The 27584-nt window shown below is 48.7% G+C and overlaps 2 protein-coding genes, 1 long non-coding RNA gene, 4 other non-coding genes and 1 pseudogene across 11 annotated transcripts; 2 read left to right on the top strand and 6 right to left on the bottom strand.

Annotated features, from left to right (window-relative positions):
• Positions 1-668: 668 nt before the first annotated feature.
• Rpl3 (ribosomal protein L3) lies at positions 669-6718 on the bottom strand. The gene is made up of 10 exons (XM_078052713.1): positions 6597-6718; positions 5485-5677; positions 4850-5018; positions 4118-4253; positions 2960-3146; positions 2545-2705; positions 1853-1954; positions 1345-1440; positions 902-1021; positions 669-763 (listed from the first exon to the last, which is right to left on the bottom strand). Exons 1-10 carry the CDS (start codon positions 6597-6599, stop codon positions 719-721), a joined length of 1212 nt encoding a protein of 403 aa, XP_077908839.1. The 5' UTR covers positions 6600-6718; the 3' UTR covers positions 669-718.
• Positions 1559-1651, bottom strand: LOC120888792 (small nucleolar RNA U83B). Its single transcript, XR_005732477.1, has one exon. It is a non-coding gene; the product is annotated as a small nucleolar RNA U83B (small nucleolar RNA).
• LOC144365246 (small nucleolar RNA U83B) lies at positions 2811-2903 on the bottom strand. The gene has a single exon (XR_013423570.1). It is a non-coding gene; the product is annotated as a small nucleolar RNA U83B (small nucleolar RNA).
• LOC144365248 (small nucleolar RNA U82P) lies at positions 4254-4308 on the bottom strand. Its single transcript, XR_013423572.1, has one exon. It is a non-coding gene; the product is annotated as a small nucleolar RNA U82P (small nucleolar RNA).
• On the bottom strand, positions 6049-6112 carry LOC120888763 (small nucleolar RNA SNORD43). Its single transcript, XR_005732450.1, has one exon. It is a non-coding gene; the product is annotated as a small nucleolar RNA SNORD43 (small nucleolar RNA).
• On the top strand, positions 6698-24902 carry LOC120887434 (uncharacterized). 5 transcript variants are annotated; one of them, XR_013440235.1, is made up of 3 exons: positions 6698-7068; positions 14407-14495; positions 24123-24902. XR_013440235.1 is itself a non-coding variant. In XM_078052714.1 (2 exons), the coding sequence occupies exon 2, from the start codon at positions 12659-12661 to the stop codon at positions 13709-13711; it is 1053 nt and encodes a 350-aa protein (XP_077908840.1). In that variant the 5' UTR covers positions 6755-7068; positions 9903-12658; the 3' UTR covers positions 13712-13735. The 5 variants fall into 5 exon arrangements, 1 of the variants encoding a protein (XP_077908840.1); XR_013440237.1 differs by lacking the exon at positions 24123-24902 and adding an exon at positions 21669-21804; XR_013440239.1 differs by lacking the exon at positions 24123-24902 and adding an exon at positions 21669-21804 and having other exon boundaries at positions 6701-7068; positions 14410-14495.
• LOC101963398 (heterogeneous nuclear ribonucleoproteins A2/B1 pseudogene) lies at positions 7062-9629 on the top strand (annotated as a pseudogene).
• On the bottom strand, positions 23613-24431 carry LOC144378506 (uncharacterized). Its single transcript, XR_013440240.1, has 2 exons — positions 24047-24431; positions 23613-23780 (listed from the first exon to the last, which is right to left on the bottom strand). It is a non-coding gene; the product is annotated as an uncharacterized LOC144378506 (long non-coding RNA).
• Positions 24903-27584: the final 2682 nt, after the last annotated feature.

Genomic DNA, 27584 nt, shown 5'->3' with positions numbered 1-27584 from the left:
GTAGGAATCCCTCCCGTTAACAGAAACGGCTCAATCTGGGGAGCAAGTTCCTACTGATGGCAGTCAACCCAAAACCCAGCTGTAACATCAGGGTCTGTCCCAAAGGTAAAGACCTCAGCCCAGAATGGTCACTTTTAAGGACCTGGGTGCTGCTGCACCTCTAGGCCACATCATGCCTTTATAATCCTTCTAATTACTCCAGAAGCCATGAGGCACCACTCCTGCGTGACATGGCCTCTCCCACTGCCATGTCTTGGATAAGGAAACTGAGCAAGCCACAACTGGTAGGCGCCCTGCGTGGATTAGGATAACTGTGCACTGGATGGACCTAGTTTTGCCTTAGGCACCAGAACATCAAGTGCTCCTCTCTCCAAATCCCTGGCATCACCCAAGCTGTGCAAACAGAACAGACTTCTATAGCTAAGGCTCAGCTGCCTCACCCTGGTGACAAATATTGACACAAAGCACTCTCCCCCCCCCCACAGGTTGGCTTTCTCGGGTGTGGCCTTAGCTTCCTTCACATCTTGTCTGCTCCAGAGATGGGGCCAGGTGGGCAGAAGGTCAGAGCCCACCAAAGCCCTGAGAGCTGCAGAGGACCCTCTGGCCACTGTGCACACAGGCCTTTGTCTCTGAGGCCTTGCTACTCCCAAGAAAAAAACAGAGGCAAATGTCACTAAAATGCTTTATTGGCCACAGCCAGCTGCTCAGGATCCAGACATCAAGCACCTTCCTCCTTGGCAATGCGGTCTTTCTTAAGTGGTCCCTGTGGAGACAGGAAGGCCAGAGATGAAGCAGGCGGCAGCAGGAGTAAGCACTCCCTAGGGGACTGAGGGGAGCACCCAGGATGGGCCACCACCAGAGCCCCTAACCCCAGAGCAAGGTAGCTGGCAAAAGGGCTCACCATGAATGCTTTCTTCTCTTCCATGGTCTGGAAGCGGCCATGGCCAAACTTGGAGGTGGTGTCGATGAACTTAAGGTCAATCTTCTCCAGAGCTCGCCGTTTGGTCTGTACCAGCAAGGACTGTGGCAAGGGGGAGGGGGCTGTGACTTAGAGGCTCCCCAGCATCTCAGCTCAAGAACCCACACAGCACCATCTAGTGGCCCAAGCTCTGAACTTGTCCCATCAGGCAGAGGAGCAAGAGGACCCTGAGAGCAGGATGACCATGAACACAGGAGCAACTAGCCAGACTAGGAATTTCCTCCTCCAGACTTCAAAGCTGGTGTCAAAGGGAAACCAACGCCCTCCCCTCAACCCTCCCACTCTGGCTCAGCACCAAAGGCTGAGCCTGTGATTCTCCACAGGGGTGAGATCCTGAAAGGATGCAGGAGGTCACCCAGTGTTACCTTGCGGAGAGTGAGGACCCGCTTCTTGGTCCCCACCACACAGCCTTTCAGCATGACGAAGTCATTGGTCACTTCACCATAGTGGACAAAACCACCCTGGGGAAAAAGCAAGGCCACGGGGTCAGCAGATTAAGCATGGAGGCAGCTGCCCTGCAGACCTGTGAGCTCTACAGATATGGCAGACCTTTGGGGTCAGATTGTCCCTGGCCATCTGACTGCAGGGTTTCTCAGAAGGAAGATAACAGGGAATGGTTCCTTGTCTGACTCCAGCGCCCAGTACACATTCTAGGCCTGATCACAGAACAGCTGGGCCTGAACCCCTACCTTTTTAGTCAGCCCCATCTAGAGGGCCTAGACTTGCAAAGCACACAACAGGGTGCTGTGCAGGGGCCAATGACTGACTGCACCCAGCACCCCAGAGAGCAGGCCCCTCACCCCACTGCCAAGGCCTGGGCAGCTCCACAGGGTACCCGGGCATCTTTGCAGGTGGAGGCAGTTCAGCACTCACCAGAGGGTTGATGCTCTTGTCAGACAGGTCGTAGTCAGTGGAAGCATTATTCTTGATTAGTTTGCCATCCTTGATGAGGTAGCCCTGGCCAATCTTGTAGATCTGAAAGAGATGCATGAGGATCAGCACCTGGGAAGACAGGTCTGAGTGCCTTGGGGTGGGGTGTCAAGGAGGAGTCCCCCAAATAGGACAGAGTCCACCCTCTGCAAAAAATAAATAAATCACTAGGGGCAAGGTTAGAGCACATGCGAAACATTGGATCTGATCCTCAGCTCCACATAAAAATAAGTAAATAAAATAAAGGTACTGTATTCATATTCATCTATAAAGCTCAGGCAAGAGGATCTCAAGTCCAAAGGAGTCTCAGCAACTTGATGAGAACCTATCTCAGAAGACTGGGGATGTATGTAGCTCAGTAGTCAAGCACCAAGCACCCCAGACTCAGGCCCTATCCCAAACAAAAGGACAATACTAGAGAAAATGCCCAGGTGCCCAGGGCAGGCCTATAAACAGAGGACCACTGCATCACACCAAGAGTCATCCTTCTTGGAACCAGCTGATGGCATCCTGCAATTATCCTGACCCCCAAGAACCAGAACCATCCAAGGCCAGTGAAGATCTGAAGCCCACTGACACCACACAGGCTGCCACCCAAACAGCAACATGGACTACAGGCCCTCAGGGTTTCTCACCTTCTTATTGATCTCGGTGCGGTGATGGTAGCCTTTCTGGCCAGCCCGAGCCACAGAGAATGCCACACGGGCAGGATGCCAGGCTCCAATACAGGCGACCTTACGCAGCCCTCGGTGGGTCTTGCGGGGAAGCTTCTTGGTGTGCCAGCGACTAGTGACCCCTGGGGAGAACAAGCACTGCTACACCAGAGGCCTGGCACACACACCACTGGCCCTTTCCTGCTGGGAGTGCCCAAGGGCAGAACCCCAGCCAGGGAGACCACAGGGCTGTTCTCAGAAGGAAGGCAACAGGGAATGGTTCCTCAGTCTGACTCGGGCGCTGTGCCCAGCACACATTCCAGGCTTCATCACAGAACAGCTGGACGCCACCTCCCCCCAGGGTCAACACAACAATGTGAGCCTCTGCACAGCTTACCTTTGTAGCCTTTGCCCTTGGTCACTCCTATGACGTCAATCATCTCATCCTGTCCAAACACCTGGTTCACTGGGACCTGCTGCTCTAGCCTCTCCCGGGCCCAGTCCAGTTTCTCAGCCACAGTGCCTCCATTCACCTGGATCTCCATCAGGTGGGCTTTCTTCTGGCGCAGAGGAAGCAGCCGCATCTAGGAAAGAGCAGGCACAGCTCAGCTCAGGCCTGGAGTCCCTCTGGTAGATCAATGGAGGCTGAGACAGCCCTGTCCCCGTTACTGTCTTTTTAGCCAGTTCATCTACCCTTACTCTACTAAAAGTTGATTTGGACAGGAAGGCCTGGTAAAGAGCAGACAGCAGGGGTGTGGCTCACTATAGGAGTAGCTGGCTAGTGCGCAAGGCCCTGGGTTCCATCCCCAGTGCCAAAACAAACAAACAAAAAAACCCTACACAAGGTGTTAAGGGTTAGAAAAAAAATGCACCGGAAGCACAAGCTGAGGGTTGCTGGTAAAGGTGCTTATCCTGTACCCCAGCTAAGCTTGGCCTCACATTCCTATAGTCCTAGTTACTCCTTATGGCAGGAGATCCCATGTTCAAGGTTAGCCTGGGGAACTTAGCCAAGACACTGTCTCCAAGAGAGCTGGGGATGTGGCTCTGTGGTAGTTTTCTGGTTCAATCCCAGTACAAAAAAAAACCTCTACAGTCCATCCATTCACCCATCTAGTGATCTCTAACCTCACAGGGCTATAGAGGCCCTGAAGCTAGGACCACACCAGACATGAGGTGCTTATTTCACCAAGCCAACAAAGGGCCCACTCAGTTCACATCAATGCAGCATTTCACAACTAACTTAACCAGTTGGGTCAACAAATTTGAAAGGGATTTTCCCAAATGAGGTATGGTTTCCTCACTCACGGTGAGAACAGTGCCCTCTGCTGGAAAGAGAGAGACCTACGCATATAGGGACCCTCTAGAGGATACCATATGTCCTTGGTTGGGCACAAAACCCTTGTGAGCTTACATCTGAGCAGCACTTTTTTGGAAGACTCAAACCCTTACATGCTTGCCCACCATGCAAGAGGCCCTGGGTTCAATCCCCAGCATGAAAAATAATGTCTTACTTGATCAGGTACATCACCAACAAGATGACACAGGACATGCTTACCTGAGTGTGGGCGATAATGCGGATGACCTGGCAATATTTCTTCATGCTATTGAAGTCCTTCTCCAGTTGCTTCTTGCCCATGTCATCCTGCCACTTCTTGCAGTATTTGGTAAAGGCCTTCTTCTTAGACTTATGCCTTCAGGAGCAGAGCAGAGTTGGGGAAGGGGCCGGGCGCAGACCTTCATCACCCTCGAGGGGTGAGCGGAAGGCATACTGGCACCACCAGGGGATGGGGCTCATTGCCGGCTTCTAAGGAGCCTTTTCCACCGGCAAGCGGAGCCTGGATGAAGCTCATCGGGCAGAGCCGAGCGGAGCTAAGCAGAGGTCCAACAAGGTTAATATAAGTCACAGATATCCAAAGCACTATTCTTGCTCCAGGGTACCAGAAAGCTCCCTTTCTGTACCTTAGCAGGTACTATTCTCAGTTACTAATAAGAAACCAGGGTGCTAAGCCAGGGCTAGAAGCCCAACACTACCACTGCCTTATCTCCTGTTTTTGGGAGTTACAAACAGCCAAAGGAACACAGACAACCAATTGCACTAGGCTGACCGGAATTAAGATGCCAGTTCTTAGATCAAGAACCAGTGCTGCTAAAGTTGACCTCCAGGTTTGGTTCTATTCAAGAGGCCAACTTAAAAAGGAGACAACAGCTTCCCACCACTAGAATTCAGGCACTGTATAGTCTCCCTGGTCTACAACCCAATGCTGGAACTGCATGTTCTGGCTCTTACCAGTTCTTATAGAAGCGCCTTTTGCACTCATCACTGATATGTTCAGCAAAGATGGTCTTGAAGGTTCGGAGGCCTCTAGGGGTTTCCACGTAGCCCACAATGCCTACAACCACCATGGGCGGTGTCTCCACTATGGTCACAGCCTCCACAACCTCCTTCTTGTTCACCTCTGAAGGCAGAAAATAGGACAGGAGTGAGCTGACATGAATGCCCACACAAGGTGGCCACACAACCTTCTCCTTCAAGTGTTTACATTTAACTTAAACCCAACATCAGGACTCTAATACGGCTTCAGTTCTCTCTAGAAACCTAAGCAATCTCTAGGAACAGACAAATTTGTGGCCTGGACAAGAGTCCCAAGTACAATGGTGTGTAACAACAGATCTAAATTTACTCAGGTAGACAATATAAACTAAGTGCTAAAAGCTAGTGCTGTGGGTCAACCAAGTGTAAATAAAGGCAGTGTATATTCCAGCCTTGTTAGTGAAAAGTCACCAAGTTATCACACACTCTATGCTGTGGCTCTTCACAAATTTACTCAGCATGTTCCATGCCTCCATAAGTACACTTAAACATCAGTCCTAAAATTTAACACTCCCATCCCCTAACTTAGACACACAGTAGCACATACGTACTGGATCCTGGCCTATCAACTTCCCGGACGATGTGAGTCATGCCAGCCTTGTAGCCCAGAAAGGCTGTGAGGTGGACAGGCTTTGAAGGGTCATCCTTTGGGAAGCTCTTCACCTTCCCTCGATGCCTGCTGCTACGCTTTCGAGGCAAGAAGCCTAAGGATCCATGTCTGGGAGCGGAGAACTTCCTGTGAGACTGGGGAAAAAAAATAAAATATACCTGTGTCAGCCTCCAGGGTGGCTGGGATTACAAATATGCCCCAGCACACTCATTCCACAATGTTGACTCTCAACTAGACACCCAGCAAGGCCAGGATCACCCACAACACACTGCCTCCTTCTGAATGTTGATTGGGAACTATTTCTACAAGAAACAAAGTCATCCAATGTGCTCTAAGAGAACTAGAATATTAAAAACCGTGTTAACAGATGATTTGTCACCATGATTCTCACCAGTGAAGCGACTCATGGGACAATAGCTGGTCACTAATAATGGTACCATAGTACTCTCCGGCCCCTGGGACAGAGCCAGCGTGGTACACAGCAGGCCAACAGGACTCACAGAGCCATATCAGAACATGACAATCAGCACACAGATTCTGTCCGCCCGTCAATAAGTTCATCATGTGAGGTTTCTGGCGAGTCTAGAGGCCTTCAAGTTGCACCAAGGAATTTTCAAAGGGACCCTTTAAAACTCTTGCCAATAGTCTCCCCTCGCGCATGCGCCGGCCCCCGTTTACCAGAACACCGGGCGTCCCACTCAAGACCCTCCTGGCCCGGGAAATTGCTCTTGAGGATTAATAACAACTATCGCTAAAATCTGGCGAGGTCGGAGCCCAGAAACCATCTACGGCTTCAATTGGGCGTCCAGGCCAGCTTTCGCCCCAAGGCCGCTCGGTGGCCGACTTGAAATCCCAGGGTATTCCTCCATAACTCCCTTCCCCACAGGCCTCGCGAGTTTCCAGAAAAATAGGCCTCACTGCAGTCCCTACTGTATCCCCTGCGCTCCCAGAACGAGCTCCCGGGACCGGCCAAGCCGAGATGGCGACGATGCGCGGCAGATTCCACCACGCCGACTTTGAAGCCAAGAAGAAAGACGCCATTAAGGAACTCACCATCGCGCCGCCAAATCCCGCCGGTAGAGGCCGATTGGGCCTTGGTACACGATATATAAAGAGCCTCTTGACTCCGCCCCTTCCGGCGTGCGAGCGCGCGCCCGCGGCGGACGTCGGGTCGGAGGGGCGTATGGGGCGCCATTTCCACGCACGCTTTCCCACACCTAGCGTAAATTCTGAGAGGACGCGTGTTTCAGGAAAAAAAAAAAAAAATCTACTTAGAGGCCCTACGGCGAGCGGAAGAGTTCAGACTTATTAAAAAGATACTGAAACGCTGGGTGACCGCGCGGACTGCGACAGGTCTACGGTGTTCTGCAGCAGCCAAACTTTATGAGAGAGAAAAATGGCTGTAGTCGTCGGGGGTTGAATAACCCCGCTGTAGGCTTCTTTCACGTGTGGTAGCCAGTTTTAAGCCTAACCACATGGGCGTTGTTGCCATTTTGTTTCGGAGTTGAAGAAGCAGCTCGTTGGGGTGAGCTAGTTGCACGGCTTTCGCGAGCTCCCTCCAGCCCTGCCTCGGTCGTTCTGGTGTCCAGCTGCAGGGTTCCGCGTCCCGAGCCCGCGCCACGACCTCGGGTCCTGCCCTCCAGATCTTCCCCGGAACCTGAGGTTTCCTCGGGTTCCGCATTACCCGCGAGGCTGCCGCCTGGCCTCGCTCGTGCCCCGACCTCCTCCCTCCCACCCGGGCATCGTGGTCCTGGGCACGGCCTTGGCACCCACGGTGGGGTGAAAACCATTCTCTCATTTAACCCTCACAGCGTCCCTGAGAGGCAGCATTTGATAGGTCCACAATCTATTACTGGAAATCGTTGGAGTCAGTGGTGTTTTGAAATCCAGCACATTTTGGATCTTTGGAAAGGAAACATGAGGCCAGGCGAGATGGCGCATGCCTATAATCCTAGACTGCAGAGGCTGAGGGAGGCCGAGGCAGGAGGATCTCGAGTTCAAAGCCAGCCAGTGCCCCTGGGTTCAGTACCCAGGGGAAAAAGAAAGTTAATATGATGCACATACTGTGTACTGTGTTATCTATCCTCTCTGCCCTCTTGACTGAGACACGTTAGCATTTCTACAGAGAAATGTGACTCCCTATAGTTGCTTTTTATCTGAGGGAGATATATTCCAAGACATTCCTCTCCCTTGTCTGAGGTTGCAGATAGCATTGAATGCTGCATACACCATGTTTTTCATCTGTATATGATACACACACACACACATATACACAAACACACATCCCTTTGGTAAAGTTTAACATCAATTGAGCATTGTGAGATTATCAACTATAGCAATAATATAATAGAACAACTATTGCTTCGGGAGGTGGGGAGCACCTATGGTGCCCTCAGAGGCTGGTGCAGGAGGATCACAAGCTTGAGGCCAGCCTGGGCAGCTTATTGAGATCCTGTCTCAAAAAATAAAAAGCATTTGGATTTTAGTTCAGTGGTAGAGCCCCCATGGGTGGTTCAATCCCCAGTCTTGTTATTTGGGTAAATAGCAGGGGGAAAAAAAAAAAGTGTGTGTGTGTGTGTGTGTGTGTATGCGCGCCAGCGTGTGCTATATATACACCATAGTAAAGACCACTTAAAACTTATCAGTTTTTGAATCCCATTTCCCCTGAGATTAGGGAGGGTAGAGATTAGGGAGGAGCTGGGAGAGAGAAGAAAAGAAAGAACCAAGTCCATTTTAAAAGTAAATTGGAGTTAGTCGGAGGAAGGTTCTAGAAAAGCAGCGGCAGCCCCGGTCCTGTGTGGAGGTGCTCTTCAGCAGCAGTTCTCAGTACAGCGCCAGGACGAGTCCGGTTTGCATTTGTCTTTCTTATCTCACTTGCCTGCTGGAAATGGGGCTGAAGCGACTGAGTCGGTGATGGAGAGAGAAAAGGTACAGTTCCCTAAACTCTTTATTGGTGGCTTAAGTTTTAAAACCACAGAAGAAAGTTTAAGAAACTACTTCGAGCAATGGGAAAAACTTAGATTGTGTGGTTATGAGGGATTCTGCAAGCAAAAGATGAAGAGGATTTGGATTTGTAACCTTCTCATCCAAGGCTGAGGTTAATGCTGCCATCTCTGCAAGACCTCCTTCCATTGATGGGAGAGTGGTTGAGCCAAAACAAGCTGTAGCAAGAGAGGAATCTGGAAAACCAGGGGCTCATGTGACTGTGAAGAAGCTGTTTGTTGGCAGATACCGAGGAACACCACCTTAGAGATTACTTTGAAGAATATGGGAAAATTGATACCATTGAGATAATTATGGATAGGCAGTCTGGAAAGAAAAGAGGCTTTGGTTTTGTTACTTTTGATGACCATGATCCTGTGGACAAAATGGTATTGCAAAAATACCACACCATCAATGGTCATAATGCAGAAGTGAGAAAGGCTTTGTCTAGACAAGAAATGCAAAAAGTCCAAAGTTCCAGGAGTGGAAGAGGAGGCAACTTTAGAGGAAGATCTGATGGATATGGAAGCGGAGGTGGATTTGGGAATAGCTCTAATGGATCTGGAGGAGGACCTGGAAGTGGTGATTTGGGAGATAGCCCTGGTTATGGAGGAGGAAGAGGAGGCTATGGTGGTAGAGGATCTGGATATGGAAACGGGGTGGGGGCTATGGAGGTGGTTATGACAACTACGGAGGAGGAAATTATGGAAGTGGAAGTTATAATGATTTTGGAAATTATAACCAGCAACCTTCTAAATATAGTCTAATGAAGAGTGGAAACTTGGGTGGCAGAAACATGGGTGACCACGTGGTAGAGGAAATTATGGTCCTGGAGGAAGTGAGGGTTATGGTGGGAGGAGCCGATACTGAGCTTCATCCTATTTGCCTTGAGCTTCATTGTATAAATAGGCGAGGATGAGAGCCCTATCGAAATAACAGTGTTAAGGAAATTCTTATCTCAGTCATACATAAATATGCAATGATATGGCAGAAGGCACCAGAGCAGATGCAGAGAGCCATTTTGGAAATGGATTAGATTATTTAATAACATTACCTTACTGTGGGGGAAGGATTGTAAAAAATAAAAATAATGAAAGCCTTTGAGACAGTTTCTTAGCTTTTTAATTGTTGTTTCTTTCTAGCGGTCTTTGTAAGAGTGTAGAAGCATTCCTTCTTTGATATGTTAAATTTGTAAGTTTCAGGTGACATGTGAAAACTTTAAGATTTTTCTCAAAGTTTTGAAAAGCTATTAGCCAGGATCATGATGTACTAAGACATAATGTTTTCCTTTAAAAAATTTAAGTGCATATGTAGAGTTTTTTGGTTTTTTTTTAAGAGAAAGAGAGAGAGAAAGAATTTTTAATATTTATTTTTTAGTTTTCAGAGGACACAACATCTTTGTTTGTATGTGGTGCTGAGGATCGAACCCGGGCCGCACGCATGCCAGGCAAGCGCACTACTGTTTGAGCCACATCCCCAGCCCCATGTGTAGAGTTAAGAAGCTGTTGTACATTTATGATTTAATAAAATCTAAAGGAAAAAAAAAATTAAAAAAACTTATGAATTTTTAGTGCTGGCAGTATATCTTATTGGTAAAGCATGTGCTTTAACATACACAACGCTCTGAATTCAGTACCCAGCACCAAAACAACAACAACAAAATCTTATTGTATATTTCTGAAATTTTCCATTTAATATTTTCTTTTTTTTTTTTTTAAGAAGAGAATTTTTTTTTTTGAGAGGAGAGAGAGAGAGAGGGGAGAGAGAATTTTTAATATTTATTTTTTTTAGTTCTCGGCGGACACAACATCTTTGTTGGTATGTGGTGCTGAGGATCGAACCCGGGCTGCGTGCATGCCAGGCGATCGCGCTACCGCTTGAGCCACATCCCCAGCCCTCCATTTAATATTTTCAAACTGCAGATTACAAACCTTGGAAAGCAAAACTGCAGATGGGAGGGATGACAGTCACACATAGCAGGAGAAAATACAAATAGCCTCACGTTTGTCCCATGACCTCGGGTCCTGCTCTCCAGATCTTCCCAAGAACCAGGTGTTTCCTCAAGTTCCACAACAACGCTGCCTAATAATTTCAGGTTAATTTAGTTTTTGCTGCCAAATTATTTAAGAAGTTTTTTGGTTTTCTTTTTGTGTTGAGATATTATTCCCTTTTTACAGAGAAAATTAAGCTTAAGGCCAAGATATTGATAACTTGACAAAAGTCACACAATTAATGAAGGTTGGAGCTCAAGTCTATCTGATTCTAGTTTTGGATTTTCACCATGTCTGACTTGGGAACCAAGAACACCCCCATCATTAGTGTGGTGGCACATGCCTATGGTCCCAGCTCCTAGGGAGGCTGAGGCTGAAGAATCACTTGAGCCCAGAAGTTCAAGACCAACCTGGACAATATAGCAAGACCCTGTCTCAAAAAGTGGAATGTTCAGGTTTAAGAAGAGCCAGGCGTGGTGGTGCACACCTGTAATCCAAGCTACTTGGGAAGCTGAGGCAGGAGGATCACAAGTTGGAGGTTAGCCTGGGCAACTTGAAATCTTGTCTCAAAATAAAAAAGGGGGCTAGGGCTGTAGCTCAGTGGCAGAGCGCTTAGCATGTGTGATGCACTGGGTTCGATCTTCAGCACCAGTAAAACTAAATAAATAAAGGTATTTGTTCACCTAGAACTTAAAAAAATAAAATAAAAAAGAACAGGTTTAATGCTACTTACCAAGATGTATGCAACCCATCAGGTTTTGGGGGTGTAGCTCAGGGGTGGCACACTTGCCTAGTATGTGCATACCCTGGGTTCCATCCTCACTACTGCCAAAGAAGGAAAAGAAAAAAAGTTGCACAGCGTTGTGGCCATGCCTATGATCCCAGCGACTCAGGAGGCTGAGGCACGAGGATTGAAAGTCTGAGGGCTTATTAACTTAGGGAAACTCTGTCTCAAAATAAAAGGGGCCAAGGTATAGCTTAATGGCAGAGTGCTGCTGGATTCCTTCAGAGACAGACAGAAAGAGAGATCCATCGAGATGTAGGATCACATTCAGAATATACATTTTCAAAATCAAGAGATCTCTGTGTTTGTGCCAGAGGTAAATCGCCCTGCCGTTCAGTTCTGAACTTCCATGTAGCCAAACCAAAAATGAACATTACTAACGTGATTCACATCATCCTCATGATGAAAACGAACAAAGAGCCAAAGGAGTCCACTGTGCCTGAAATAAGGCTTTAGTGTTTGTTTGTTTGTTTGTTTTGTTTGTTATTGGGGATTGAACTCGGGGGCACTCAACCACTGAGCTACATCCCCAGCCCTACTTTGCATTTTATTTAGAGACAAGGTCTCACTGAGTTGCTTAGTGCCTTGCTTTTGCTGGAGCTGGCTTTGAACCCACAATCCTCCTGCCTCAGCCTCGTGAGTCACTGGGATGGATTACAAATGTGCACCACTACGCCAGGCTCCAAGGGTTTTAGATTTTTCTCCTGGGCAGGGGGTTTCCTACTAAAGGAGCCAGAGTGGGATTCAGCTGATGATCCCCGGAATACCTCCAAGTGACGCAGAGAGGCTGTGCACACTCAGCCCAGACCAAAGAGCTCACGGCAACCTCTCAATCCCTAACAAGGCACTTGGGTTGCGTGATTGCTGATTGCTAACTTAATTCAAAAGCGAAATCCAAAGTCTGGAAAGAAATGGATCGACTGTTTGCTGTGATCTTCCATCAGTACTGTTTTTCAAAAAGGAGCTTCTTGCAAGCAGTGGGAAAGGTCCAGGGTTTGGCTCTAATACCTGTAGGACGGAGGTTCTCTGCTGCCAGGTAAAACCAGAGGTGTGTGCTTCAGCTGCACTAGAAGGTTCACAGGACCCATGGAGGACGGGAATGGAGAGACCCGGAGGGCCACAGAGGAGCTGAGTGAGGAAGGTCATCGCCTCGCGGAGTCACGTTTGTCAGGAGAGGAATGGACACGGACACCCCAACACTCCCTATGGCAGCCTGCCTCACCCGTGAAGCAACAATGCCCCTCTTGACAGGAGCTCCCACCCGCATCTTTGTGCTGTCATTGATTGTTGCAAAACCACTCAGCCCAATTGACAGGCAGGGCGCTTGAAGCCGAGGTCAGTTAATATGGGCTTGTGGTATGAGTGCAGCCCCATTCCGCAGGGGCAGGAGCCTGGACCCAGAGCCTCCAGGTTATGAAAGCCCCTCACCCTGCTCCTCCGCCACCAGCTGTGGGGGAGAGGCCCTAGGGGGCAGGGCAGGCAGGAGAATCTGGCAGCTCCTGCTCCTGCTCCTGCTCCTGCTCAGCTTGGGCCTGGCGAACTTCTATGTGCCCCTCCTGGCGCTGCAGGCACAGATGACCAGCCCGGCCTCGCTCTGCGTCTCTGTCTCCATCCTGGGCCTCTGCCTCCTGTGGTGTAGCAGCCTGCCGGTGGCAGGGGCGCTCACCTTCATCCTGGTCCACAGGCTGTGCATGGAGAGGCTGCTGCCCGTGCAGCGGATCCTGTGGCGACGCCTGACCATCGCCAGGATCTGGAGTCTCCGACTGCTCTCCACGCTGATCCGCAGAACCTGCCAAGGCACCCTGCACCTCCTGCGGCACCTGCAGTGGGAGGCCAGCCTGACCCTCTTCTCCATGGCGCAGTGGGCCTTCTACAGCCTGGTCGACTCCCAGCACGAGAGCGGCAAGGCCTTGGAGCTGCTGCTGCGGGTGGTGCTGCAGCCCATGGTCATGGCCCTGCTGGCCCGCTGCCAGGACAGGATGTGGGCTGCTGCAGCGTGGGTGGCCCGGGCCGTTCGGGGTGGTGGCCTGAAACTCCTGGGGCCAGCCAGGCTGTGCTGGGCAGGCTCCAAAGATCTAGATGCCGTCACCACCAGCCTCCCTGCCACCAGGGTCCCTTTCAGCCAGCGTTTCCCTGGGCCTGACCCAGCCTCGCTGAGCAAGCTGCCGTCAGCCTCCATCAGCCTGTGCGTTGTGAATGGGGACACAAACACCAGGCAGGGAGAAGGAGGCTGTGGTTTTGGGGCGACCAACATACCCCTCAGCACCAGGTTCCAGAGCAGCAGGCCGAGCCGCAGGGCCGCCAGGTGGTCATCCAGGCAGGCCCTGGCCCAGCAGGTCAAGGCCTCCTGCGTCCTCGTAGTCCTTCTCTATATCTACGCCGCGTCCGTCTTCGTGCAGATCTTAAAATAAAGTGATCTGATGTGGGCCAGCCCTGGCCGCCTCTCCTGCCTGGCTTTGTCGTGAGCAATTGAGCCATCCGTCCACTGAGGCGCATGCCCGGTTCAGGGGCAAGGAGCGGGTGCCTGGTGTGCACACTAGGGTCTGGGCTGGGGCCTGGGTCTCAACTTGTCACCACCGTGTCCTTGGGAGGGTTCCTTCCCCTTCTCAGCCTCAGTTCCCTTTTCTGTAAAATACAAGTCACAGGGCTCCAAGGGGAGGGGATGGGGGATGAAGAGAATTTGTAAACTGTGGAGTGCCGGTCCCTCTTTAGGCACCCCCAAAAGAGTACACGAAGCCTCTCTGGCCAACATTTTATGTCCTGCCATAAATGGAAGGACACGACCAACTCATGAATGGACTGGTTTAATGTCTTTGAAATGTCAGTTATGCTGGGCGCCATGGTGCACACCTGTAATCCTAGCGGCTGGGGAGGCTGAGGCAGGAGGATCAGGAGTTCAAAGCCAGCCTCAGCAAAAGTGAGGCACTAAGCAATTCAGTGAGACCCTGTCTCTAAATAAGATACAAAATAGGGCTGGGGATGTGGCTCAGTGGTCGAGAACCCTGAATTCAATCCCTAGTACCCCCCAAAATGTCAATTGCTTCTATATTGATCTATAAAGTCATTAGAGTTCCAATCAAAATCCTGGGGGATTTTTTTTTTCCAGCAGGTTGGCGGATTCAAACGGGTACTAATATGGTAAGGAAAAATCAAGGTCCTCAGAGCCAAGATGTGGATTGTCTACCAGATTTTAAGGTATGTTACAAAATCCCAGTAGTGAAACAGTGTGGCAGTGGCAGAAATAACAGAAAAATGGAATAGAAAGCAGAGCCCGATGGAGGCCAAGATGGGAGCTTGGTACCCAAAGAGGGACTTCCCAAATCAGTAGGGAAGCAAGGGCTATTTAACAGGTGAGGTCAGAGAAATCTGGTCACTACGTGAAGAAATAGAGAAATACCTAGTGGGGTGACTGGTGCTCCCTAGGGGTAAGGCCACTGAGTGCTGGCATGGGGGCACACACCTGCAATCCTAGCAACTTGGGAGTCTGAGGCAGGACGATGGCAAGTCTGAGCAGCCTCGGCAACAGTAAGACCCTGTCCCAAAATTTAAAATGAGGACTGGTGTATAGTTCAGTGGTAGAACACCCCTGGGTTCAGTCCCCAGTACCAAAAGGGGGAAAAAAGGATAAAAACACGCCTAGAACCTGTGGATGTGGGAGGCCCTATTTGGAAAAAGGATCTTTGCAGGTGGAATTAAGCTAAGGATTTTGAGATCAGACCATTCTGGATTAGGAGGGGCCCTAAACCCAACATTATAAGAAAAGTGAAGCTGGGTACAATGGTGCACACCTGTAATTTCAGCAGCTTGGGAGGCTGAGGCAGGAGGATCGCAAATTTGAAGCCAGTCTCAAATTTTAGGTTGCTTACTTAGGCTATAAGCAACCTAATGAGATCCTGTCTCAAAATAATAAGTCTGGGGATGTGGCTCAGTAGTTAAGAGCCCTTGGGTTCAATTCCTGGTACCAAATCGATCAATAAATAAATAAAAAGAAGGAGAAGAAACAAAAAGTGAGGAGGAGAAAACACAGAGAGGCCACATGAAGACGGTCACAGGTTAATGTGACTAAGCCAAGGCAGGCTAAGGGTTGCTGGCAGCCACTGGAAGTTGGAGGAGAGGTGTGGAATAGGTTGTCAGAGCCTCTAGTAGGAACCAACCTGCAACAACTTGATATTGGACCTTCTGCATCCAGAACTATGAGAGAGAATATTCTCTACTGTTCTAAGCCACAAATATTACGTAGTTTGTTATAGCAGCTACAGGAAACTAACACTGATTCCTACTTTGTATCTCAACTGTGAACCTAAGTTCCAAAAAAATGTTTTTTAAAGTGTTACATCAATGTAAAGGTCATTTTGTATGCCAAAGAAAGACATTTATTATGTTGGGGAAATAATACTAGCCACATTTTTTCTTGGTGCTGGGATCAAACCCAGGGCCCACGCATGCTAAGCAACCCTCTGCCATGAGCTACACACCCGACCCCTCAGCTGCCATTTTTATTTATTTCTTTTTTGGCGGTGCTGGGATGGAACCCAGGGCCTTGTGCATCTGAGGCAAGCACTCTACCAACTGAGCTACATCCCCAGCCCCCTGCCATTTTTGAAGGCAGAATAATCCTTTATCTCATTGTTTCATCCCAGCAACTCTTTGAGGAAAGCACAGTTCTGTTGATCTGTTTTATATCTAAGGAAACTAAGTTTGAAAAACTTATACATTCCTGAAGTCACAGAGGAGCTCTGGCCTTGAACCACAGACCTTGCAGCCCCTCCAGGTTCCTCTCACGCCCCTTTCCGACTCTTCCCTCTCCACTGGCGGACTTCCCAGTGTCCCTCCAGGCCTAGGGCAGTGCCTGCCAGCTTGAGCAGAGGATGACCAGCTCCAAGGCCGGAGGCCCTCCTAGGCCCCTCCCCCACCGCGCCCATTCACTTGCTGCTCAGGGAAACTGGTGGCTTCCTCACTTAGCCCACCACACCCGAGCCCTGTCCTCCTCCCGCTGGACTCCTGCACCAGCCCCTGACACGCCATCAGGGGAGAGAACCAACCACTCTTCTCTCCCAGCGTCCAGTGACTGCGGCACCCACTGTGCTCCTCTCGCCCCCGGAATCCTGACCCAGCACCCAGAGGGGTTTTATTTACTTATTTATTAGCTATTGATGGGCCTTTATTTATTTATTTGTTTAGATGTGGTGCTGAGAATCAAACCCAGAGCCTCACACATGCTAGGCAAGTGCTCTACCGACTGAGCCACAACCTCAGTCCCCAGAGAGGTTTTATTGACACTGTAAATCAGACCACGGTCATCCCACCAATAGTACCCTCCAGTGACCTCCAGGAGTTTGAGGCCCACAGGGACTTCGAGCTACATCCAGGCACATCCCTGGGCTTCCCAGCATGGCTAACTCTTATTTTAAAAGTACATTTTGAAAGAAGATTAAGTTGATTCGTTTTTTGGGAGCAGGAGGGGTACTGGGGTTGAACTCAGGGACACACAATCACTGAGGCACTCCCCAGTGTGTGTGTGTATTTAGAGACAGGGTCTCACTAAGTTGCTTGGTGCCTCACTTTTGCTGAGGCTGGCTTTGAACTCCTGATCCTCCTGCTCAGCCTCCAGAGCTGCTGGGATTACAGGTGTGCACCACTGTATCTGGTCAGTTTTTTGACTCTTGGTGGCAGGGCGCCTGCCCAGGCTTTGGGGCCAGTTCCCTAGTTTCCTTTCTCAGCATGAGGAAAGTTTGTTGCAGGGGAAAAAAAAATTGATCAGGAAATTGGGGAGATGGAGACTTTAATTTTCTTTTTCTTATTTATTTGTTTGTGTGTGGTACTCAGGATTGAACCCAAGTGTAATCTACCACTGAGCTTTACCCCCAGCATTTTTAAATCTGTTTTTCAATTCTTTTAAAGATTTCTTTTTTAGTTGTAGATGGACACGATATCTTTATTTTTAAATTTTTTTATATGGTGCTGAGGGTGGAACCCAGCCTCACACATGCTGGCTGAGCGCTCTACCTCTGAGTCACAGCCCAGCCTGTTTTTCAAATTTTGAGGCAGAGTCTTGCTAATCGCTGAGCCCAGCCTCCAGTTTTCTGTCCTTTGCCACCACGTCCCTCTGGGGCTTACATTTTTCTTCATTTTTTCTTGGTGTTTATAATCTTAAAGGCTATTTCAAGGCTCTGTGACAACACCCGCTGGCTGGGATCTATTTGCAGGTATATAGATCAGGTTCCTTGCGTCACTCTTCTTTACTGCAACGTACAGAGCCTTGAAATAGTCTAAGGGGAAGAAGAGCCTGTCGGGGACACAGGACCAGACAATCCCTGGGTGCAGCATGTCATTGAAAGGAGTGTCAATCATCTCTTTGGTTTATTCCAAAATCTTCCCATCTTCCTTGCCCTCCTCTCTCCTCGAAACCTTCCCCTGTCCCCCCTCCTCTGTCCCCCTCCCCTCCCTGTCCTCTTCTCAGCCCTGATCCTCCTCTTGAGATTCTAAATTGTCATTGTCAGCTCCACCAGCGATAGGGTCACCTCTGTGATGCCCAGTACCGAGCACACAGTAGGGCTTCACGAGAGCATTTGTGGAGGAACGCCAGGTGAGCATGTTTGTCTGTGGGATTGTCAACAGCACCGGGTCCCCTCCCTCCCTTGAAGCTAAGTGGTGTCCCGTGGGAGGCTGGGCCACCCTTCCTCCTGGAATGGCCGTTTTGTGTCCCGGCCTTCAAGTCTCTAGGAACCTCCTCTTTGCCCTCCCCAAACACCGTGGGGGTGCCCCCGCACTTTGCTGTTTTAACAAAGTGACCAAATAGCCTGAGCCTTGGTTTCCTCTGGGTAAGGAGGGAAAGGCCTTATCTAGGGCGTTCACATGCCGGGGTCTGTTACAGACGTTACATACCTATTCATTATAAAGTTCTAGTAGAAGTTTAAGATTGACTGTCTCATCAGTCTTCAAAGTCCTCCAGAACAGTGCTTCTAAACCTGTGTTGTTTTTGCAGCGCTGGGTTCCAACCCCGGGCTTTGTGCGTGCTAGGCAAGGTCCACTGCTGAGCTACCTGCCCAGGCAAAGTCTCCATAAATCACCTTCCAGCAGCTTAATACGTGGGTTCTGATCCCAGGGGCTAGGGAAGCTGAGGCAGGAGGATCACGAGTTCAAAGCCAGCCTCAGCAACTTATCAGGGCACTTAGCAACTCAGCCAGACCCCGTCTCAAAATAAAATATTAAAAAAGGGCTAGGGGTGTGGCTCAGTGGTTAAGCACCCTGGGTTCAATTTTAGTACAAAAAAAAAAAAAAAAGTGTGTTCTGGCCCAGGAGGACTGGGATGCTGAGGCTGCGGGTCGGAACACTCCTTAAGTAGCAAGGTCCTAAGTAGATCTTATTATCCCCATTTTGCATCCCAGATTACTAAGGCTCAGAGAGGTTGAGGGCCCCACAGCTGACAGAGGTCAACAGGAGATTCAGGGACAGAGTAAAGCCGAAGTCATCAGCCTTGGCTGCCCATTAAAGTCACCCAAGGAGATCCTAAAAATTCTGACTCCCAAGATAAATCTCAGAACTAAATTACAATTTCCAGGGGCGAGAAGCAGGTGTAGAGTTTTGTTTGTTTGCTTACTTGTTCATTTTTTGTTTTGTTTTTGTAGTGGTGGGGGTCACATCCAAGGTCACACACATGCTAGGCAAGTGCTCTACACTGAGCAACATCCCCAGCACTCCTTATTTTATTTTATGACAGGATCTTTCCAAGTTTCCTAGGATGGCCTCAAACTGTGATCCTCCTCCCTCAGCCTCCCAAAGGCTGGGACCACAGACCTGTTCATACTCCTGGCCACCACTGGGCATTTTTAAAAGCTCTCTAGTAATTGCAAGGTAGAGTAAAAACTGAGAAGTACTGGACTAAAGAACCCAGTTTGCTGAAGTTAGGGCATATCCTAGCCCTTTTTGTTTTTTATTTTGAGACAGGTCTTGCTAAATTGCTTAGGCCTTTCTAAGTTGCTGAGGCTGGCCTCAACCTTATGATCCTCCTGCCTCAGCCTCTGAGCTCACGCCCCCCTCTTTTTATTTAAAGTGTAGTTTTATTTTGACAAAGGGTCTCACGAAGTTGCCCAGGCTGGCCTTAAATCTGAGATTCCCCTGCCTCAGTGTCTGGAGTCACTGGGATTATAGGTGGGTGCCACCACACCTGGTATAAGAGATATTCTCAGCTTAAAGGTTGAATAAAAGCTGGCAGCAAGCTGAATTTGGTGACCCAGAGGAAGAATACAGCCACCCACCTGGGAAATTATTTGCTGGTAAGGGCTGTTAGAAAGACTAAAAAGAACTACAGATCAACAAGAAAAATACAGAAAGACTTCATTTCCCAGGCTCCTTTGCAGCTAGGAGTGTCCCGTGACTGCACTAGGCCAATGGAATGAGGGCTGAGGGATGGGCCCAGCCCTGCTGCCCGGGCCAGATCGCCAGCACCTGATCCCTTAACTTTTCTCTTTGCTTCCCCCCACCCCACCTGTGGATTGAACAACCCTGGGCCTTGTGCTGGTGCTAGCCAAGTGCTCTACCACTGAGCTATCCCCAGCCCCATCACTTTTTTTTTTTTTTTTTTGGTAATAGAGATTGAACCCAGGGGTGCTCTGCCACCGAGCTATATCCCCAGTTCTTTTTATTTTATTTTCAGACAGGGTCTAAATTGCTGAGGGTCTTGCTAAACTGCCAAGGCTGGCCTCAAATTTGTGATCCTCCTCCCTCAGCCTTCCAAGTTGCTGGGATTACAAGCACGTGCCACTCTGCCGAGTGTCACTCTTTTTTTTTTTTTTTTTTTTGGTACCAGGGATTCAACTCAGGGCTCTCGACTACTGAGCACATCCCCAGCCCTATTTTGTATTTTATTTAGAGACAGGGTCTCACTGAGTTGCTTAGCGCCTCACTTTTTGCTGAGGCTGGATTTGAATTTGCCATCCTCCTGCCTCAGCCTCCTGCGCTACTGGGATTATAAGTGTGTGCCAGTGCACCCGGCCACTCTTTCTTTTTCCAGTGTATTCTGCAGTGTCACAGAAACCACACACTGAAGCCAAGCATGATGGTGCACGCCTGTAATCCCAGTGACTCCAGAGGCTGAGACAGGAGGATCACAGAGGCCAGCCCCCACAATTTTGTGAGACCTCATCTCAAAATAAAAAATAAAAAGGGCTGGGAATGTGGGCATGGAGCTCAGTGGAAGTGCGCCTCTGAGTTTAATCCCCAGGACCACAAAAAAGGGGTGAGGCCAGGAGATGGAGGCTGGATGGTTTCAGTGGGAAAGTGGTTGCCTGGCATGTGTGAGGTCCAGGGTTTTTATCCACAGCACCACAAAAACAAAGACATGGTATCAAGGGGAAGTCCTTTTTTTTTTTTTTTTTTAATTGTATTTGGACACAATACTTTTGTTTTATTTATTTTTATGTGGTGCTGAGGATGGAACCCAGTGCCTCACATATGCTAGGCAAGTGCTGTACCTCTGAGCTACAACCCCAGCCCCAAGGAGAAGTCTTTAAAGGCTAAACTGGGGAGGATTACACAAGATATTTTGAACTGATAATCTTGGGCCTCAGCGATCATAACAGGTGATGATGTGAGGTTGAACTGACAGTTGCGGGGTGGAAGTACTTTTGCCCAAGACTGAAGTGGCTTTTTTGCACGGGTTAGTTCTGGCAGTCTCGGGTGGTGGTTAGTAGCAGGCAATCGTGTGTCAGACCCTTCCTCACCACCTTCTGGCTTTCGTTACTTCTTTGTCAGGGTTGACCCAAGCGACTCCATCTTTTTTTTTTTTTTTTTTTTTGGTGCTGGGGATTGAACCCAGGGCCTTGTGCATGCAAGGAAAGCACTCAACCAACTGAGCTATATCCCCAGCCCCCTGCGATTCCGTCTTGATCATGGCAACTCTCCTATTTCTTTCCCGTGGACGGGAACTAGTGCAGACCTCCCAGGTGAAGGGCCTAGCCTCCCGGGACTGCCCCTTGCTGCAGATGCCAGTCTCAAGTCCAGGTGGTCAGCTGTCTTCTGACCATCCCACTATAAATCAGAGCTCCCACACCCCACCGGGGCCTCGGTCACTTGCTAGGGGGACTCACGATGCTCATGCTTTGTTCCATTGCGTGGCTTATTATAAAAGATATTTCAGAATAGGAATGAAGAGACACGTGAAAAGGGACACCAAGTAAGGACCTGAAAGGTGCTGTGGGCAGCAGCATCTGTCTCCTTGGAGTTGGCATGTGCCACCCGGATCCATTCCCTAACCAGGATCCTCTGAGCCCTGCTTGTATTATTATGGAAGCATCATCAATGATTGGCTAAATCATTGATCATCATTGGTGATCACCTTAACCTTCAGTCCCTCTCCCCTCTCTGGAGGTCAAGGCTGGGGCTGAGAATCCAACCTGGTGTGCCCTGGTTGCCTTTCCCTTGGTTACTCTAGGAGCCGCCGGCTCCCAGTGATGTCGGCAGCACACGGAAAGATATTATCAACAGGACGTTCCAAGAGCGATGAGGGCTGCGCGCCAGGAGACAGGACCCAGACGTTCTCATTTTCTGGTTATTTCACGATGCCCACGGACACAGGATGAGAGCTGACTGAAGGGGGCTCACCAATGGTGGGCATGGGGGTGGGTGCGAAAGCAACCTTCCAGATGGTTCTGTATACCCTGCTATATTCTTCACAGTGAGAATGTACGCAGCATTAATTACTTGTGCAATTTAAAAAAATGTGTTCTGAAAAGAAACAAAACAAGGGAATCATCTGGGATTTTTTGAATTATAAATAAATACCTCCTGGCGCCTTCTGAATCAGAAGCTGGGGGAAGGGGAAACGGGTGATCGTGAAGACCCCAGGTAGCGCTGCGGGGCACAGGGCTCTACACCACTCAGCTGGGGCTCGCAAACCAACCAAGCTTAGAACCCTAACTCCGCTGTCCCGTGGTACCCGCCAGCAACCCCAGCTACTCAGGAGGCCAAGGCAGGAGGATTGCAAGTTCAAATCCAGACCCTAAAGGACTTAGTGAGACCCTGTCTTTAAATAAAATATTTTTTAAAAGGCTGGGGGTGTGCCTCAGGGGTTGAGTGCCCCTGGGTTCAATCCCCAGGATCAAAAAAAAAAAAAAAAAACTGAAACTGGAGGCTGTGCAGACCCTGAGCCCGGGGCCCCGGGAGTCAGTGTCCCTCTGCTTTCTACCCATGGAGCTGTTGGCTTCTGAGCCTGGCTCAGTCTGTTTTATTTTCCCTTCTTATGTTTTATCCGTGTCTCTCTGGGCATGCACCAGAGGCCTCTGGTGGCTTATTCTTATGCTGCTCCAAGTGCTGGTGACTGAAAACCCCTGCCTGTCACTCACTGCCTGTCGTGATGTTGTGCTGCAGGCATTGGGGCTCAGCGAGTCTTCCAAGAGGTGCCAACTGAGGTCCCCTGGAGGCACTGGACTGATTCCATGGGTTAGTCTGGAGGGTGACAGCAGGGGATGGCTGGAAGCTGGTCTCCCCTGGGACCCTTGGCAGGAGTATTTACAGGAGGTCTCCGTGGTCTCAGGACTTCTTGCTTGAAAGCTCAGGCTTAGAGAGTTCCAGTGAAAGCTGGTATTGTCTGTCATTCTGTCAATCCACCAATCACCAGCTGGTTTACATTCAAGGGTAGGAGACATAGACCCCTCCTCTCGGCAAGAAAAGTTTTTTTCTTTTTTCTTTTTTTTTTTTTTTTGGTACCAGCACTTAACCACCGAGGCACATCCCCAGCCATTTTCATTTTTTATTTTGAGACAGGGTCTTGCTAAATTGCATAGGTCCTCACTAAATTGCTGAGGTTGACTGAATTTGCAGTCCTCCTGCCCCAGCCTCCCGCACTTCTGGGATTAGAGGTTTGTGCCACCTCAAGAAGTTCTGACGAATATGTGTCCATACTTCATTTGCCACCTTGCTTATTTTTTTAAATATATTTTTTAGTTGTAGATGGACACAATACCTTTATTTTATTTATTTATTTTTATGTGGTGCTGAGGCTGGAACTCAGTGCCTCACATGTGCTAGGCGAGCCCAGCCCAGAACACCTTGCTTATTTTCACTCCCTGGACCATGAGATCCTTATAGGACAGAGATCATGCACAATGTCACTGTTGGATCCCAGGAGTCTTCAACTACCTGGCGAACCGCAGTGTTTCACATGCATTGAAGAAGTGACTGGCTGAGTGTGTGACACACAGGCTTGGCTTCAACCTCACCTGTGTGAATGTCCTTGAGAAAAGAATGGGTCGCTGGGTTTGATGAGAGAAATATTGTTGAGTTGTGCTAAATTTCATTTCAAGGACCAGAGGATAGAGTAGGAAAGAAATGGAAAAATTTATCAGTTAAAATGAATCAGTAAGGGGGCTGGGGTTGGGGCTCGGTGGTACAGCGCTTGCCTCCCAGTTGAGGCTCTGGGTTCCATCCTCAGCACCACATAAAAATAAATCAACAAAACAAAGGGATAGTGTCCATCTATAACTAAAATAAATAAATAAATAAATAAGACAAGAATGAATGATCGGCTCACATTACTGAATATAAGTTAAACCTTACTCAGATCCATTGGCACCCATTGGCACCCTGAAGGGCCCACCACATCCTGCTAATAACCCCCAACCAACCCAGAAGCAGCGAGTCCTTCCTGTGGTCTAACCGCCCACCCCAAGCTTCTCTGATTCACATCATCCCACCCCCTTATCCGTAGCCGAGGAAGGTTTAGGGTGCTTTCTTTCCCCCAAGTCTACCTTATGGAAACCGCTCAGCTCTAGATCCAGCCGCTAGTCAGTCCTGGAACTCGTCCCATTCCTGGTCTTTCTCTAGCGAGCGTCGGGAACCGTGCGCTTACATCAGCCATCTCGGGGCGTCGAGACAGATGTGGCAACAGCAATCCAGAAAGGTCCCCGGGATTGCATTAGGAGACGCAGTTCTGCCGAGGTGCTCCCCGCGCCGGGACCGCCCCGCCTCCGCCCAGCCAACTCCGTCCACCTCCGACCGGCACCGAAAACACCGGCCTCGGGGGGGCAGGAGAGAGGCGGCGCGGCCGTCCGCGCCTCGGCCGGCGGGAAAGCGAACTCCGGCAGAGTGGGACGGGATCCAGGCAGCCCCGGATTTGCAGCCTGACTTGCAAAACCAGCCTGACTTCCTTCTTTGGCCTCATCACCAGCACGGAACACATCAGCACAGATGGTCGGGGGATGTTTCCACACTGTGCAATGAGAGATCAAAAGCAGAGGTTCACGCGCAGGAGCGCGCCAACCTCCCCACTAGCCAGAGCTTGGAGTTCTAAGAAAACGCCTGGTGTGCTATCTTATTTAAGTCCGACCATAATCCCCAGAGGCAGGTACTATCCTTATTTCCATTTTTCAGATGAGAAGTAAGGTCAGAGAGGTGAAGCCGATTGCCCAAGATCACACAGTAGATGTGGGGGTGGAGCCAGGACCTCCACCCATCCCCCCAAATATCTGATCTTGAAGCTCAGGATCCTAAACCCTTTCATTCGTTTGTATGATCAAGTCTTAATGCCAGTGGATTAAGGACAGTCTTAATTCTTCACCCAATGCCCCTATGACTAGCACAAAGCCTGATGCAAATAAATAATCATTGAATAAAAAAGGAGTGATTATTACTCATTGATCTGCACCACATTATACGTGCACATTTTTTTCTCCATTAAAAAAAATTAAGCTATTCCCTTGTTTTCTTTTGTTTGGTACCAGCATTGGAACCCAGGGGCGCTTAACCCCTGACCCACATCCCCAGCCCTTTTTAATTTTTATTTAGAGACAGGTTGTTGCTGAGTTGCTCAGGGCCTCACTGAATTGCTGGGGCTGGCTTTGAACTCACGATCTCCCTACCTCAGCCTCCGCAGCTACTTGAGAGGCTAAGGCAAGAGGATTGAAAGTTCAAGGCCAGCCTTAGCAACTCAGTGAGGCTCTGTCTCAATAAATAAATGCATAAATGAAATTAAAATAGGTATAATAATAAAAATATAAGGGCTGGGGATGTGGCTCAAGCGGTAGCGCGCTTGCTTGGCATGCGTGCGGCCCAGGTTCGATCCTCAGCACCACATACAAACAAAGATGTTGTGTCTGCCGAGAACTAAAAAATAATATTAAAAATTCTCTCTCTCTCTCTCCTCTCTCTCCTCTCTCACTCTCTCTTAAAAAAAAAATAAAAAATAAAAAAAAATAAAAATATAAGAAGGGCTGGGGGTAAGCTCAAAGGGAGATTGGCATTCAGTTCAATCCCCATTACTACCACAAATAAATAAATATGCTTTATTTTCTTACTAAAATAAATAAGCAACTTTATTGTGTATCATCAACATATACAAGTATAGAATGTTTCCATCATCTCCCCAGAGTTCCCTCTTCTCCCTAGTAGTAAATCTTTTCCAGGCCCATAGCCCCTAGGAACCACTGATCTTTTTTCTGTCCTGATACTTTTACCTTTACAAGAATGTCCCATAAGGCCAAGCCAAGTGCAGAGCACCTGGAGTCCCAGCTACTTACTTGGAAGACTGCAGCAGGAGGATTGCTTAAGCTCATAAAGCTGGTTTGGTTTGGTTTGGTTTTGGTACTGGGGGATTGAATTCACTCAGCTACATACCCAGCCCCTTTTATTTTTCAATTTTAAGACAGAGTATTCCTAAATTGCAGAGGCTGACCTCAAACTTGCGAGCCTCCTGCGGAGGACCTGGGATTCCGGGCCTGTGTCACCATGCCCTGCTGCTCATGCTTTTGCCCCTAAGTGGAACTCAAGTCTATTCTCCACAGATTGGTTACAGCTCCCCTATTTGCAGGATGTTTAGGTTGTTTCCAGGTTTGGGCTACAAATAAAACTTCTACAAATATTTCTGTACTGGTTTTCAATTCTCTAGGGTATATCTAGGAATGAGATTGCAGGACCATATGGTAAATGAATAATTTACTTTATAAAGAACTGCTACAGTATTTCCTGAAGAAGCTATCCATTTTGTCTTTCCATTGGTGTTGATAAGAATTCCAGTTGCGATGTGTCTCATTGGCACTCAATATTGTCAATTTTTAAGAATATTTAGCCATCTTAATAGGTTTGTGGTGGTATCTCATTCTGGCTTTTTCGTTTTTGGCAGTGCTAGGGATGGAACCCAGGGCCTTGAGCCTGCTAGGCAAGCTGCCTACCATTGAGCTACATCCCTAGCCCTCATTCTGGTTTTAATGTGCAATTCTTTTTTTGGGGTGGGGTGCTGGGAATTGAATGCAGGGGCACTTGACCACTGAGCCACATCCCCAGCCCTATTTTGTATTTCATTTAGAGACAGGGTCTCACTGAGTTGCTTAACACCTCCCTTTTGCTGAGGCTGGCTCCGGAATACGCAATTCTCCTGTCTGGGACTCCTGAGCCCTTGGGATTACAGGTGTAGGCAACCCTGCCTGGCCTTAATTTGCATTTCTTTAATGGCTAATGATGTTGAACATCTTTTTATGTGCTTAGTTACCGTTTGTAGGCTGGGGTTGGTGGCACATGCCTGTAATTCCAGTGGCTCAGAAGCCTGAGGCAGGAGGATGGAGAGTTCAAAGCCAGCCTCAGCAATTTAGTGAGACCCTAAGCAATTTAGTGAGAACCTATCTCTAAATAAAATCTGAAAAAATGGGCTGGGGATGTGGCTGGGTGGTTAAGTACTCCTGGGTTCAATCCCTGGTTTTAAAAAAAAATGTTGCCATTTTTATGTCTTTGGTGAGTGCATGTCTGTTCAAATCACTTACCCACTTTTTAAAAAGTGTGTCGTTTTCTTATCATTGAGTTTTGACAGTTCTTTGTATATTGGGGATGCAAGTTCCTTATCAAATATACACTTCACAAATATTTTCTCTCAGACTGTGATTTCTCTTTTCATCATTCTCTTGTTTCTTCTCCCCCCACCTTTTTTTTTCCTCCAGAGGGGTTCTCCCTGTTGCCTAAGCTGACTAGATCTTCTTGCCTCAGCCCCCTGAGTTGCTGGGATACAGGTGCCCACCACCATCCGTGGCTTCATTCCTTCTTTTAGCAGTGCCTTCAAGGAACAAGGTCCAATTTATTGATCAATTGTTCCTTTGATGGAATCTATTCTTGGTATCTACTAAGAACTCTTTGCCTAATCCCCAAGTCACAAAGATTTTTTTCTTGTTCTACAATATTTTTTTGTTTTGTTTTTGTTTTTGGTACTTGGGATTGAATCTGGGGTGCTCTACCTCAGAGCTATATTCCCCAGCGTTCTCTCTCTCTCTGTGTATGTATATATATATTTTTTAAATTTTGAGA

This window comes from Ictidomys tridecemlineatus, chromosome 6 (genome assembly GCF_052094955.1).
Source record: "Ictidomys tridecemlineatus isolate mIctTri1 chromosome 6, mIctTri1.hap1, whole genome shotgun sequence".
Taxonomy (NCBI): domain Eukaryota; kingdom Metazoa; phylum Chordata; class Mammalia; order Rodentia; family Sciuridae; genus Ictidomys; species Ictidomys tridecemlineatus.
The sequence above is the reverse complement of the archived record's forward strand: the minus strand, read 5'-3'. Positions and strand labels throughout refer to the sequence as shown.